Genomic DNA, 11,068 nt, shown 5'->3' with positions numbered 1-11,068 from the left:
CAGGTGAAACTCACTAAAACTTAAGAATGTCTCAATAAATGTGCTTTTCTCACTATTTTCTTCTCTCCTGGCTATAAGCTTCTCTCTCTCCCCTTCACTGAAAATGAAGCTGACTCCATGAATTGGTGCGGAGGAAAACTCAGAAGAAGCAATAGACTCTGACTTCCTTTAGAGATTACTTCCTTCCTTCTTTGTCTTGCCTTTTCTGACTCAGCTGTCATTTAACGACCCATTGGGTAAGTTATTAACTAGAAATGTTTTACATGCATTTTTTCCACTGAATCCTTGACTCAACCCTTAGAAGAAAGTACTGTTGTTTTTCCCATTTTACAGATGAGGAAATAGAAACATGCAGAGCAAGTATCTTCCAAATCGTCAATGAAGTGGTGGAGCAGGATCTGAGCCCAGGGTTTGCCTGATTCAAAGCTTGTTCTCTTAGACTGTTGTATTCCTCTTCCCTGTTAGTCTTTCCTAAAACCATACCTTTCACTGACATTTAATTGGTCCACCTTTCTACAATTCATCAGCCACCTTTTTGGATTGGAACACTTCTTTTGTATTTGGTCTTAATAAGAGACATTGGAACATACCAAACCTTTCAATAGGTATCTTTCAGTCATTGGGAAATCAAAAATTTGGAAATGTCTTTCCTGGCAAGCTACCCAGAGTATCGTTCTGGTTGTTTTCTCCTTTCCCATGTAGTATCTCTTATCACTGACAAGGGAAGGCAAGCCACCCACCTTTCTCATTGATGCTGTGAATGACGGTTTTCCCTTCATTATCTGTAGTAAGTAGGAATGTAATAAGGCATTCATTTTCTCCTTGCAGAGAACAGGAAATAGAGCTATCCTTTGAGAAATCTGTAGATAAAGAAGTCATTCATTAGGTTAAATGAGTTTCCAAAAGATGTTTTTTTTTAAAGCAAAGTAGTATTGAGTTTTATTATGCAAAATAGGAATTTCCAACATTGCAGAATAGGAATAGAAAAGACAGGATTTTCCTCCACCCACTGAGGGTTTTATTTCTACTCCTGTTCCAGAAGAACAGTTCCAGGTGTGGTCAATCAGGACTGACCATCAAATGCACCCATCAGTCTGATAGGTGCACAATTTCAATGGAGTGCAGTGCTTCAAGGCAGGTACTGTATTGGGAATAGAATGGCTCAGATGATGGCAGTGAGGAAGCCATATGGTTTCTTTGGCTCAGAGTACTGGGAAGAAGCCTAGATTACATTTCAGAGAGAGACTACACAGTTCAGACATAGTGGTATTTCTAAAGGGGCCTTTTCCACAATGTCCTCGTCAGATCGCTGGCCATGTATGCTCACAACAGTAAATGTGAATCAGTACGACTTAACAGAGATTGAAGTGCTATATAGCATGGGGACCAACAGGATAAAGGTAAATCCCAGAATAAAAGGAGACGAGGGTGCCCTGATGGCACTAGTGGTAAAGAACTTGCCTGCCAGTGCAGGAGACTTCAGAAATGTGGGTTTCATCCCTGGTTGGGTTGGGAAGATCCCCTGGAGAAGGATATGGCAACCTACTCCAGTATTCTTGCCTGGAGAATCCCATTGAGAGAGGAGCCTAGCTAGCTACAGTCCATACAGTTGCAAAGAATTGGACACGACTGAAACAATTTAACACAAATACACACACAACGGCCATTGGCCTACCACTCATATAGCCCTTTTCTCAATTAAAAAAAATTTCAATTTTCCTCAAATCTTTTTCAAATAAAAGAAAAATTGAGGTTATTCAAGAACCAGAGAATGAATGTCATGACAGAAATTGATAACACAGTAAAATGGTCAATAATGTTAATACTATGTATCAGACATTTTAGTGGTCTGGCACCTATGCCAAAATTATGTAAGGTTTTTCTAATTAAAAAAAAAAAAAAACTTACTTAAAGTTCTCCTCTAAGTTAGAGACTTTTTAATGATACTGTTACATTTTTTTTTTTGTAAACCTGTAAATAGAATGACTGCTCTTATCTTTAAATTTTAAGACATATGATCCAAGTGAAATTCGCTCAGTTGTGTCCAACTCTTTGCAACCCCATAGACTATACAGTTCATGGAATTCTTGGGGCCAGAGTACTGGAGTGGGTAGCCTTTCTCTTCTCCAGGGGATGTTCCCAACCCAGGTCTACCACATTGCAGGCGGATTCTTTACCAAGTGAGCCACAAGGGAAGCCCAAGAATACTGGAGTGGGTAGCCTATCCCTTCTCCAGTGGATCTTCCCTACCCAGGAATCTAACTAAGGGTCTCCTGCATTGCAGGCAAATTATTTACCAACTGAGCTATCGGGGGAGTCCATACCATCCAAAGCAAGTGTCTTACAATGCAATGGGTCAGAATCTAAAACTGGGATCGTCTCTGATAATCTTGGATGTAGTCTTGTTAGATCTGTAACTTTTCTCATTAGCTTCAACATAAAAATTTTTTCACTAAAACAGAATCTAGCTATGTTCCTCTGACTCTAATGAAGAAAAATTAAACAATAATCTGTTTTTGGTTTCACAATGCCATAGCCATAGAAAGACAGAAATGTGTTTTTTTGCCTTTAATTTATAAAATTAAATACCTCATGCCAAAGTCTTATAAGAAGCATGCCTGTATTATCCATAACAACTGAGACTAGTAAAACATTTGAAAGTGAAAGTTGCTCAGTCACGTCCAACTCTTTGCAACTCCAATGGACTATATAGTCCATGGAATACTCCAGACCAGAATACTGGAGTGGGTAGCCTTTCCCTTCCTCAGGGTATTTTCCCAACCCAGGGGTCGAACCCAAGTTTCCCACATTACAGGTGGATTCTTTACCAGCTGAGTCACAAGGGAAGCCCAAGAATACTGGAGTGGGTAGCCTATCCCTTCTCCAGAGGATCTTCCCCATCCAGAGGGATCTCCTGCATTGCAGGTGAATTCTTTACCAGCTGAGCTATCAGGGGAGTCTATATGATCCAAAGTGAGTATCTTATGACACAGTGGGTCAGAATCTAAAACTGGGATTGTCTCTGATAATCTTGGACGTAGTCTTGTTAGATCTGTAACTTTTCTCATTAGCTTCAGCATAAAATTTTTTTCAATAAAACAGAATCTAGCTATGTTCCTCTGATTCTAATGAAGAAAAATTAAACAATAATCTGTTTTTGGTTTCACAATGCCATAGCCATAGAAAGACAGAATTTTTTTTTTGCCTTTAATTTATAAAATTAAACACCTCATGCCAAAGTCTTATAAGAAGCATGCCTGTATTATCCATAACAACTGAGACTAGTAAAACATTTGAAAGTGAAAGTTGCTCAGTCATGTCCAACTCTTTGCAACCCCAATGGACTATACAGTTCATGGAATTCTCCAGGCCAGAATACTGGAGTGGGTAGCCTATCCCTTCTCCGGTGGATCTTCCTCACCCAGAAATCAAACCGGGATCTCCTGCATTCCAGGCAGATTCTTTATCAACTGAGCTATCAGGGAAGCCTTTAGCATTATTAATAAGATTTCAGAGGATAAATTTAAGTGAACAAACTGTTTCTGAATCCATTTGTTGCTGTTGTTTAGTCACTAAGTTGTGTCTGTTTTGCAACCCCATGGACTGTAGCCTTCCAGGCTCCTCTGTCCATGGAATTTTCCAGGCAAGAATACTGGAGTGGGTGGCTATTTCCTTCTCTAGGGGATCTTCTCCACCTAGAGGTCAAACCTGCATATCCTGCATTGGCAGGTGGATTCTTTACCACTGAGCCACCTGGGAAGCCCCTTCGAATCCATTACAAGCATCTTATTTACATAGGAATATTAAGAAATCTAATTACAAATTATTCTCATCTGGTCAATCCCAACTGTTTACCATCATCTAAATCACCTGGGAGGTTTCCCAGGCAGCACTAGTGGTAAAGAACCCACCTGCCAAGGCAGGAGACATAGGAGACACAGGTTCAATCCCTGGATCCAGAAGATCTTTTGGAGGAGGGCATGGCAATCCACTCCAGTATTTTTGCCTGGATAATCAGACATGACTCAAGTGACTTGGCACGCCCACATGGAAATCACCTAGGAGTTTTGAAATGATGGATTCTAGGGACTCACCCTGGCTATTCTGATTTGAGAAGTCCGTGGACAGGAGCTTGCATATATGTGAATTGTTAATAGTATCTTTAAAGAGGTGATTCTAATGAAGAGGTTTGGGCACCTCCAGGCAACACTTGATTAGTGAAATCTGTGTTATTTCATGTGTTTGACAGCAACAACACTACATATATAATTCATATTTGGGTCATTTTCAGATGACCTCCACCATTCTCCTACCAAACCGTTCCAGTTAGCTAGGACTCATGGAATCTTATGGAATATGCTTTTTCTTGTTGGAGTGTTTTTTTCCTTCCCTTCCTGCTTTGCCATGACAGTGCACACCCGCCCTGCTCTTCTAAAACTTACTTAATGGAACATTTTATTCTCAGGTAGAAAATATGTGGACAGCTTATAATACTGCTTTCAGTAATATTAATCCTGCTTTTTTATTTCCTCTTAAATAGCTACACCGAAGCACAGGGAGGCTTAATTTACTTGGCCAGGATTTTTAAAGTTTTAATGGAACTGCTAACATGACCTTTGAGTCATGACTCCCTTCTTGCTTTAATTACTTCACCACTCCTTTTCATGACTGTTATGACTCTAGATTTCGCCTGTTTTGTAGTGTTTGGGTATTAAAATGGCATTATTGAATGTGCAGTGAAAAGGTCCAGCTTGGGCTGGAGATTTGCATAATTAGCTGCTAAGGTTTTCTTTTGTTGTTCATTAGAAATGGGCCTTTCTGTTTTACCCTCTTGTATCAGTGCTAGCAGCACTGGTTTAGAATAATAGAATGAAAATAAGATCTCAGGCAGTCCATGAAATCATACATAGAAAAGGGAGAAATGTGAGAATGGAGGTGAAGAGGCCGGGGTCTGGGAAGGTCTAGGAAGGATGCGGAAAATATAAACTGTCTGTACCATTGACTCAAGATAACCATGTACTTGAGACCTTCCCTTTGGGGGATAGACAGTACTTCTCAGAGAAAACAGTTTCCCAGGAAAGAAAAAAAAAGGGCTCTGGGGTCAAATAAGTTTGGGAATCCCTCCTTACTCTAATTTTCCCTTTTGCCTCACCTGAAGCTTCACAACGCACATTTAGTTTAATGTACATGAAGTTCTCGGTCTTACAAAGCAAACAAAAAGCTTAACTTCCCGTTTGCAAAATTCATCTGACTATTGGTGCTTTTGTCCGTGTGACATTTTCAGAACTAGGGTTCCATGGAACATACTTTGAGTAACAATGCTCTGAGTACATGAATGTTGGGGTAAATTCAAGACTTCTATTTCAGTAAAAAGGAATATAAAAGTTAAGCCACATGGCCTTAGAAATGCTCACACAAGTCATCATAGCACATACGAGGAATAATTTATTTAGATTATGAAGTTTATGCTTACTTTACTCTTCATGTCCTTGTGAGGGAAAGGATGAGCTGGTAAAAGGTCCCATGGAAGAGCAAATATGCAGTGATAATTTCAAGATGATGTGATCAATAACATGACTGGGTGAGTAATTTGAAACAGGACTTATTTAAAAGGCCCATTAGAAGATACATACGCTTGTGGCACTCGTGGTAAAAGACTCTACCTGCCAATGCAGGAGACACAAGAGACATAGTTTCAATCCCCGGATCAGGAAGATCCTTTGGAGTAGAAAATGGCAACCCACTCCAGTACTCTTGCCTGGAAAATCCCATGGACAGAGGAACCTGGCGGGCTACAGTCCATGGGGCCGCAGAGTTGGATAGGACTTAGCGACTTAATAACAACAAGAACAACAACACCCCTTAGAAGAGTGACTTTTAAATTCTCAGGCTGACAAAGATATTTTTTCTTTCAAATTCATCACAATTACTGCTTTAAATGGTATTATTAAACCAATCACTTTGATTTCTGAATTAGAAATAGTTGTATTCCCCTATTTTGAAGATAATTTAGTCAATTACACCATAAGAATAATGAAACAATTTATAGGCTACTTGAGAATATAATCTTCCTCTCAAATCCAAGCATTTAGGATCATCTATACTCAGAAAGGCATTTCCCTGGTGGCTCAGACGGTAAAGAATTTGCCTATGATGTGGGAGACCCAGGTTTGATCTCTGGGTCACGAAGATTCCCTGGAGAAGGAAATGGCAACCCACTCCAGTATCCTTGCCTGGAAAATCCCATGGACAGAGGAGTTTGGCAGGCTACCATCCATGGGGTCTCAAAGAGTCAGACATGGTTGAGCAACTAACACTAACTCTACTCAGAAAACTGTATGTGTACATTCCCTATTTGTGATTTACATGTTTCCAAGGTTGATTTCTTTCCCCCTCAGCACATTAGATGTCCCATGCTGTTAGTTAATTTGGTTCCAAACATTTTCAGGGCATTTTCTGAAATTTTTAGTCATTTCTTGGAAACACATGGTAAGTATACCAACTATTTGCTGTGAAATGAAGCCAGAAGGATATGCTGAGATTGTGGACTTGTTACTAATGTGGACAGGCCACAAACACCATCTTACTTGGTGCTTTTACCACATCTCATCTTCGGTATTAGTGTAAGGTACATACCATCTTGTCCAATTTATGGCTATTTGGCATATTTATCTTAAGGTACCAGAAACGTACAGGCAAGGGGTTTCATGAGCACTAGTCCCACCCCTCCATATAGGGTTATTTAACTGTGCACAGTCAGAAACCTCAGTTTTAAAACAAATGTTGGTAATTTTCAATAGAAATATCACTAACATATCACTTTGGAAATGGATTAATTTCTGTATTCTAGTTTCATTATTCAAGATGCATATGCTAGATTGTCATAAATTATCATCGTGGTTATTTCACTCCACCCAAAATACACTGGAGTTGCACATCTGAGGTGTGCAGAGCAAGGTTCCTACCTGAGCAGCGGTTCCTACCTCATGGCGGGTTTGTGATGATGGAAAAACAAATCCCCCCAGATAGTCCCTTTAGGAGGGGCAGTCATCAGTTTTGTTTTAAAGATCACAAATTATTTTTTAAATGCTTTCTCAGCTAAAATACAACCTATTTACATATCTGAGATAACCTTTTGCCATTAGAAGGAATCTGATTTTAAGTAAGTCTTCAAAAATGGCAGACAGAAGCAAGAGCAGAGTTTACTTAGCAGTTAAAGGTAACAAGGCTTCCCAGGTGGCACAGTGGTAAAGAATCTGCCTGCCAATGCAGGAGACACAAGAGATGCAGGTTCAGTTCCTGGGTCGGGAAGTTCCCTGGGAGGAGGAAATGGCAACCCACTCTGGTATTCTCACCTAGGAAATCCCATGGCCAGAGGAGCCTGATGGGCTGCAGTCCATAGGGTCATAAAGAGTGGGACATAACTGAGGTACTAAGCGAGCACCTCCTGAAGGTAACAGGCCTTTGTTGGAGTTTGGGACTGAGGGCACAGAGGATTAATGATGACCATGTGAGGGGGCAGGGTGGGATGGAGGTCCATGACATGGGGGGGATATATGTTTACACATGGCTAATTCATTTCATTGTACAGCAGAAAATAACACAATATTGTAGAGCAACTGTACTTCAGTTAGAAAAAAAAGATGACGATGTAATATCCATGTTTGGAAAGTTGGGAGTAAAAACATTGAGGGAAAGGGAGGAAAAATGGCCACTAACTAGAAACTGCTGGATGCCTGAGTGCTGCTGTCAAGAAACCCACTACACCTCACTTCTTCCTATCGTGAAATAAGGCAGGCAGACGACAGAGGATGATTTCAAGTTAGGGGGCTAATATTTTGCTCTTTCTTCAATTTTCCTCTTTTCTAATTCAAAAAAAATTACAGCATTCTGGAATTCTCTCCAGCTGCATGAGTTTAGCAGAGATGAATCTGCCAACAGAGCTAAGTCAAACAGAAAAGCCAGGACTTTAAATTACTTGTATCCCAAAGCATCAAGTCTTTAGCCTTCTGGAACGCATTTACTCTTAAAAATGAATGCGAGTGAACTAACCCCCCAGTACAAATGAACTTGAGCTACTGAAAAGCCCTCCACAGAGTGTCTGCCTCTCTAAAACTGTGCAAAGGAAAGGAAAGCAATTTAAGACAAGTAGAACCTTCTTCTTCATTGATGGTCGCACCAGCTAGTTTGCATTTGTCAACACATTCTTCTTGGGCCTGGCCATCTGCAGACAGGTAGCATTCAATGCAGCTCCTGTGAACATTATTCAATAGAGTTAATCAGTTTTGTGATGGTGTAAAAATGGATATGCAATTGGGATATTGCTTTGATGCTGTTACTGTAATTCCAGCTATAGAAATGTCTTAGAGAGGACATTGTGTTTTGTTACTTTCAAAAAGATGGTTGGGTGATATCCAAGAGGAAACTGCTTTAGTCTGAATTCCTCTCAGTAATCAGTGCTCCCTACTCCAGTGTTCTTGCCTGGAGAATCCCAGGGACGGCGGAGGCTGGTAGGCTGCCATCTATGGGGTTGCACAGAGTCGGACATGACTGAAGCGACTTAGCAGCAGCAGCAGCAGCGAGCCAGCCTTGATAATAGCTACTATCCTCATTATCTTTAATGATTGCTTTTGACTGGTTAGATTAAAAAAAAAAATGTCCCCAACAAAAAAAAATCCCAATTATTTTGGTATTTAATTTAGCTATATTTTCATTAGACATTTTCCTGGGAAGGGTTTATGCTGCTAAAATAAGATTAGAGACTAGATAAAGTGTGAATTTCTTAACAGAAATGGTCTGTATTTTAAGAAGAATTCCAAAAATTCTCATATGTCATGAATGACTATTTCAAAGATTCACTTTTCTGTAACTCTTTTGAATGAGTTCAAACCTTGATAAGAGTATTTTCAAAAGCTGAGGATTACAGCCTGGATCCTCATTAATGCAGATTTTTAAATAAAGGATTGCTACTTATTTAAAAGTGTATTTCCAAGAACATAACCCAGGAATTAAGCTACTCTAGTGATGGCTATACAGCACAAGTAAAACTTAGATTCTGAATTAATCTTGTGCTGAAAATCACTTTACAAACAGATAGTGTTTGGGGTAATCCAAAGCTGCAAAAGTTTTCTTACTGTGGGCATTCACCATACTGCCTCTCTCTTACTCTGGCTCAGGAAAGGTATGCTCTTCTAAGCACTGGAAACACTCCCCATTCCCACTCACGCTTTATCACATCTTAGCTGAAACTGCACTTCCTTAGGCAAGCTTTCCTAGCCCTTATCAGTTCCCTTGCAGTGGAAGCCTCTGAATTCCTCTGCTGGAGGGTCTTAGGAGCAGTACTCTCTGTGGAGTGGGGATAGGAATCTTATCTGGAAGTTGCCTTTGCACGGCAAGCACACTGCACTTATCAAGGTTATATATTTACTTGGGGTGGTTTTGTAGGGGGCTGCTGAAGATTGTGGAAGCCTTAAAACCTCTATCTCTTTGTGTACCCCATTGATGGCTGCCCAAGCTAGCCTGGTAGCTTTATCTCCTGCCAGAGAATTCTATTGTTCCCTCTTTATCCCCTATTATAACTGTCAGCCCAGATAGCATTATAATTACTTTTTAAATGTTCTGTCTTTGCCAGTAGATGCTTAGCACCTGTGACAGCAGGAACTATAGCTGTTTCACTATCACTATATGTCTATGACTTAACATGATTTTGGCTTGTAAGTAGGTATTTAACACATATTTGATAAATAAGTGCATGAAAGAATAAATAGAAGAATGGATTCACCTCAAAACTAACAAATACCAAGTGGGTCACTCTACTCAGTTCCTCAAATTCAACCTACTTTGACCATTAATTTCATACCTTATAAACCAGATCTAAGATTGAAACATGTCTGATGAAACAAACAAACAAATTTCTGGTTACCAAAGGGGAAAGGGGAGAGGGTGGGGATAAACGGGGAAGTTGAAATTAACATGCACATAGCACTATATATAAAATAAACAAGAATTTACTGTATAGCACATGGAACTATATTCAATATCTTATAATAACCTATAATGGAAGAGACTCTGAAGCTGAACACCTAAAACTAACACAATATTGTAAATCAACTATAGTTAAATAAAATTTTTTTCAAAAGAGATTAAATCAGGTTTACAGAGAAGATAAAATAGAAAAATAATGGAAGAAATACTTTCAAATAACATTTAATATTAAATTGTATTCAAGTAAGCCCAACTTTGGGCTCCCCAGGTAGTGTGCTAGTGGTAAAGAACCCGCCTGCAAATGCAGGTTAGACGTGAGAGACACAGGTTCGATCCCTGGTTTGGGAAGATCCCCTGGAGGAGGGCATGGCAACCCACTCCAGTATTCTTGCCTGGAAAATCCCATGGACAGAGGAGTCTGGCAGGCTGAAGTCCTTAGGGCCTCACAAAGTCGGACACAATCGAAGCAACTTAGCACATACACACACAAGCCTAACTTTGTGCCCAGGCTTCTCTTGGCATCTATTCAGGCACAGTGACAGGGAAATTTTGACACTTGAATAGTGAGTAAACACTGAGTGAATATTGGTAATATTGATTTTCTTTGTTCACATTGGATATGCACATGTCCCCATTGTGGGTACCAAAGTTAATGAAAATATGAACTGCTGAAGGACGTTTGCCGTATAATACATTAAACCTGTAATGTCATAACACAGCCAGTTTGGAGATTTGCTTTTCTTGACCTCAATTTTTCATTAAGAAGTTAGCTGCCAAGCTAAGAAGAATTTTTTTTTTACTGGAAAAAAAAATGATTGCTTTTTGTTGTTGTTTGATGATAAAAAGAAAGTGTAATTCACAATAGCTCTGTAGAATGGCAACCAAAGAAAGTTGCTAAAGAGCATGAGTGGTAAGAAAGAGGGGAGGAATTGAGAGCCAAGATCATCTTTCTGTTTCTTTGCCTTTTTGAGTCTGTAGATAGGAATGAATCAGTAAGATCAGGCTATAAACTCGATAAGAAGCTCCTCTGTTTCCCTGTAAAAAGTACTGAAAGTGAGTGTCAGTCCCTCACCCCCCCCCACCC

General features: G+C 39.8%; 1 protein-coding gene across 3 annotated transcripts in view; it reads right to left on the bottom strand.

The window, feature by feature from the left end:
- Positions 1–11,068, bottom strand: part of ITGB6 (integrin, beta 6) — a 151,706-nt gene that overhangs the window by 14,775 nt on the left and 125,863 nt on the right. For all 3 annotated transcript variants that reach the window (XM_010858981.1, XM_010858982.1, XM_010858983.1), the window contains 2 exons: positions 8,156–8,253; positions 741–860 (listed from right to left, as the gene is read on the bottom strand). In XM_010858981.1, coding sequence (XP_010857283.1) covers positions 741–860; positions 8,156–8,253 — 218 coding nt within the window. The remainder of the gene's footprint in view (positions 1–740; positions 861–8,155; positions 8,254–11,068) is intronic.

Source organism: Bison bison, unplaced genomic scaffold, assembly GCF_000754665.1.
Source record: "Bison bison bison isolate TAMUID 2011002044 unplaced genomic scaffold, Bison_UMD1.0 scf7180017864452, whole genome shotgun sequence".
In the NCBI taxonomy this organism is placed as follows: Eukaryota; Metazoa; Chordata; class Mammalia; order Artiodactyla; family Bovidae; genus Bison; species Bison bison.
Note: the sequence above shows the minus strand (reverse complement) of the source record. Positions and strands in the feature narration are given on the sequence as shown.